The 3,332-nt window shown below is 54.7% G+C and overlaps 1 protein-coding gene across 5 annotated transcripts in view; it reads left to right on the top strand.

Moving 5' to 3' along the window:
• The window catches only part of ARMC9 (armadillo repeat containing 9), a 149,258-nt gene extending 147,536 nt beyond the window's left edge, over positions 1-1,722 (top strand). For all 5 annotated transcript variants that reach the window (XM_049614706.1, XM_049614707.1, XM_049614705.1 and 2 more), the window contains one exon: positions 943-1,722. In XM_049614706.1, the coding sequence (XP_049470663.1) occupies positions 943-965 (23 nt within the window). In that variant the 3' untranslated portion in view covers positions 966-1,722. The remainder of the gene's footprint in view (positions 1-942) is intronic.
• The last annotated feature ends 1,610 nt before the right edge of the window (positions 1,723-3,332 follow it).

The raw sequence follows: 3,332 nt of genomic DNA, 5'->3' as shown, positions 1-3,332 counted from the left end.
AAAAGAGGCTAAGAATAAGGGAAGGTGGCCGGGCGGGGGGGGGTCCCCCTAAAGATCAGGGGGCTTGAATTTTTCACCCGTTTTGGTTAGAAGGAGGGCGCAAAAAAAAAAAAAAAAAAAAAAAAAAAAAGATAATAATAATTTTTTAAGTACATAAATAAATTAAATAAAAATAAAGGAAAACAAAAGAGAAGACAGACAAAAGAATGTCAATCAGCAGAAGGTCTGTCACACTCAGGATATATGCATTTTGCCGCTGTGCTGTCCCCTGCTGCCCCAATCGCTTCCTGCCAGAGCCCCGGGCGCCCCGGCCAACGGGGACCCGCTGGGCTGGCCGTGTGGCTAATGGGCCGTGGCTGGAAAGCAGGGCCGCCCTCCCTCTTCTCGAACAGCGCCCATCTGCTGGGAAACACACGGTGAAGCCCCAGCCCCGTGTCCCCACCAGCGGTGCAGGCCAAGCTGTTTCCTCACATGGGCCCAAAGGAAGCACCGGCAAATACCAGGAACACTGGCCCGAGAGAAGCAGACAGACCCGTTTGACCCCTGCCGGGCTCCAGGCCACACCGGGCAGCACCGGGCCAGAGCCCCCGAGGGTCATAATCGAGGCAGCAATGGCTAGTACCCGACGGGCTCCACGGGGCCCTGCCTGCACGTAGATTGCTCAGCTAGCAGCAGATTTATGTCCTGTGGCCTCGACAAACAGCAAAACTATTGCCAGCAAAATTCACTGGGAGCCCCACGCCAAGCAGCCTGCTTCCTGAGAGGAAAGAGCGTGGCCACGTGAGTCACGCCCCGGCCGCGGAGCAGGTGACCTGGGGGAAGGGAAGGTTTCAGTATTCGGTTTGCACAGAGCCAGTTGAAAGAAGGCTTGTATGGGACAGAGGGGACTCTGTGCAGTTACCGCCTTGGTGCTGGCAGCTTGCTCTCGCCTTTCTTCTCCAGGCGGCCAATCTTCCAGGAAGTGAGGATGGTCTCTTCGCCGGTGTCACCGTCCCGTTGCCCGAGGACCAGCCAGCTTCCCTTCCTCAGCCGGCCAGCAGCTGCAGGTGACAGATGTGGAGGAGACCGTTGTCTGCCAGCGGCCAGGCGAGGCTAGCTCTCCGGGCAGCCCAGGAGCAGGCCCCCCACAGCCCCCGGGACACCGGGTCCTGTCCCTGCCCGTCCCCGGCCGCCCCTCACACACAGGAACAGACCTGGGCAGACGGTGCGAGCTGCTCACGTCAGGAGCCTGTGGGGGGGAGCAGGGACTGGAGACTCGGCCCGAGACGGGGCCTTGGCCTCAATGGAAACCGTCGCTCCTCTCGGTCCAGCCGGAAGGAGACTGAAGGGATTTAGAATAAGGGAGACGCATCCCGAAGCCATATTCCTGAGCAGCAGATTTGATATTCTTCCTTTTTTAAAATCTGAGACGAATATGATACATTCCCGTACGTAGCTTGGACTATATCGCTGTTTCCGATCTTCTGCACGCGTGTTTTAAAGGCCTCGTAGGGTTGACGCCATTTCCCCCTCCCCTGCCTCCTTTAAGACCGTAAACACAAACAGCTCCCTGGCAAAATGATGGGGGAGGCTTGCCCCTTGCAGTGGGTGACGTCAGAGCTCACGCCTTAGGATAAAGGAAAGAACTTTGCCCGCCGAGCCGGCGAGGTCCCCCAAACTAGTGGCAGAATCTGACCTCTCCTCAAATATAAATACTGAAATAAACTGAATATTGAGACGGTCCTTGCGTGTGGTAGGGCGTGTGTGTGCGTGTGCGTGCGTGTGTGTGTGAAGTTACGTACTCTCCCCTCAGCACTCCATCTGCCACGGCCATGCCCTTTAGAGAAGACATCCCTGTGGTCCCGCTGGATGTAAATAGAGAAGATTTCATTTTTCGACGGCCTCCTCTCTCCTCAAGAGAGCAAGCAGAGGAGGGAAGCGGAAGAATTGTAGAGCAGGCCAGTCACCAGGTTGTCCCCACGACATCCGTAAACTTGTCACGGGCCAGGATCCTGGGTTAATCTTGTTTTTGGCAGTGGCACAAGGCCGGGCACGGTAGAACTCTGTGGTCACGTGACTGGCCCGGAAGCCGCATCTGGATTCTCTGGAAACGTGGGAGCCCCTCTTTGTTCCTGGGGAAGAAAGCTGTGGAGAACAAGGCCCTACCTTCTTCTTGGGAAGGCACTCCAGGCGCTCTGCGACTCCTGACTTGGAGGTATGAAGAGAAAACACCCACACTTATCACAGGTACTATCGATGTGGACAGAGACCGGGTCCCCGAAATGGGATCACTCCACGGTGACACTTTGAAAAGTGGTTGTGGAGGAACGTGATGGAAAAGTCTCTCCTGTTCTCCCCAGTAAATCCACTCCCTTCAGATTCCTCGCATGCCGCTGACTGGCGCGGCCTTTCCCCTGCCTTCGTGTGGGAGCAGCCCCGTCTCCAGAAATCCAGAGGGAATGGAAGAGTCCTCAGTTTCCCCCCTTCTCCACGGTGAAAAGGCAACTGCTGTTTTTCCCTCAAACCTGCAGATGAGCTAAAGTCTGGTTTGTAAACGTCTAGTGACTTTAAGGGGGAAAAAAAAGACAATCTTTTAGCGATTCAGGGAGTATCCAGTTCTGGGTCAAACTACACTGAAGTCATCAGGTGTGGTCGGGGTGGTTCTTTGGGGAAAGTAAATACTGTCCAGCCTCTGCACCATGCCCTGGGAGACTCCTCTCTCTGCAACACATGTCCACATGCCACGGCTGATGGCTAGCAAGAGGCTTGGTAAAATACCAGCAACTTCTTCCCAAAATCCCAGCTATCTGCGAGCCTCACTGAGTTTGCCGGGGTCAGACATGAACGCGACCGACCTATGGGGGAAAGAATCGAGTAGGTGAATGAACCCAAATGGTTTCAAAGGTCATCTGGACATTTAGTCATAGAGCCACGGCCCATGACACCTACCCAGGGAGCCATGGTGGAGAGCCTGTGGAAATTTTGAGAATGGTAGGCCCGCAGAAAGATCACTTCTTCCCCTGGAAGCTGACCCCACCTCTCCAGTTACCTGGCCTCCTAATTTCTCCTGAGCAGAAATTAAAATTTTTTTTAATGTTGACTTATTTTTGAGAGAAACAGAGACAGAATATGAATGGGTTGGGGCAGAGAGAGAGGGAGACCCAGAATCCAAAGCAGGCTCCCGGCTCTGAGCTGTCAGCACGGAGCCCGACGCGGGGCTCGAACCCATGGACCGAGAGACCACGACCTGAGCCAAAGTCGGACGCTCAACTGACTGAGCCACCCAGGCGCCCCATCTCCTGAGCAGAACTTGATCTCATTTTGCTTCATTCACAGTAAGGTGCAACTATCTG

This window comes from Panthera uncia (genome assembly GCF_023721935.1).
Source record: "Panthera uncia isolate 11264 chromosome C1 unlocalized genomic scaffold, Puncia_PCG_1.0 HiC_scaffold_3, whole genome shotgun sequence".
NCBI classification, from domain to species: Eukaryota; Metazoa; Chordata; class Mammalia; order Carnivora; family Felidae; genus Panthera; species Panthera uncia.
Note: the sequence above shows the minus strand (reverse complement) of the source record. Positions and strands in the feature narration are given on the sequence as shown.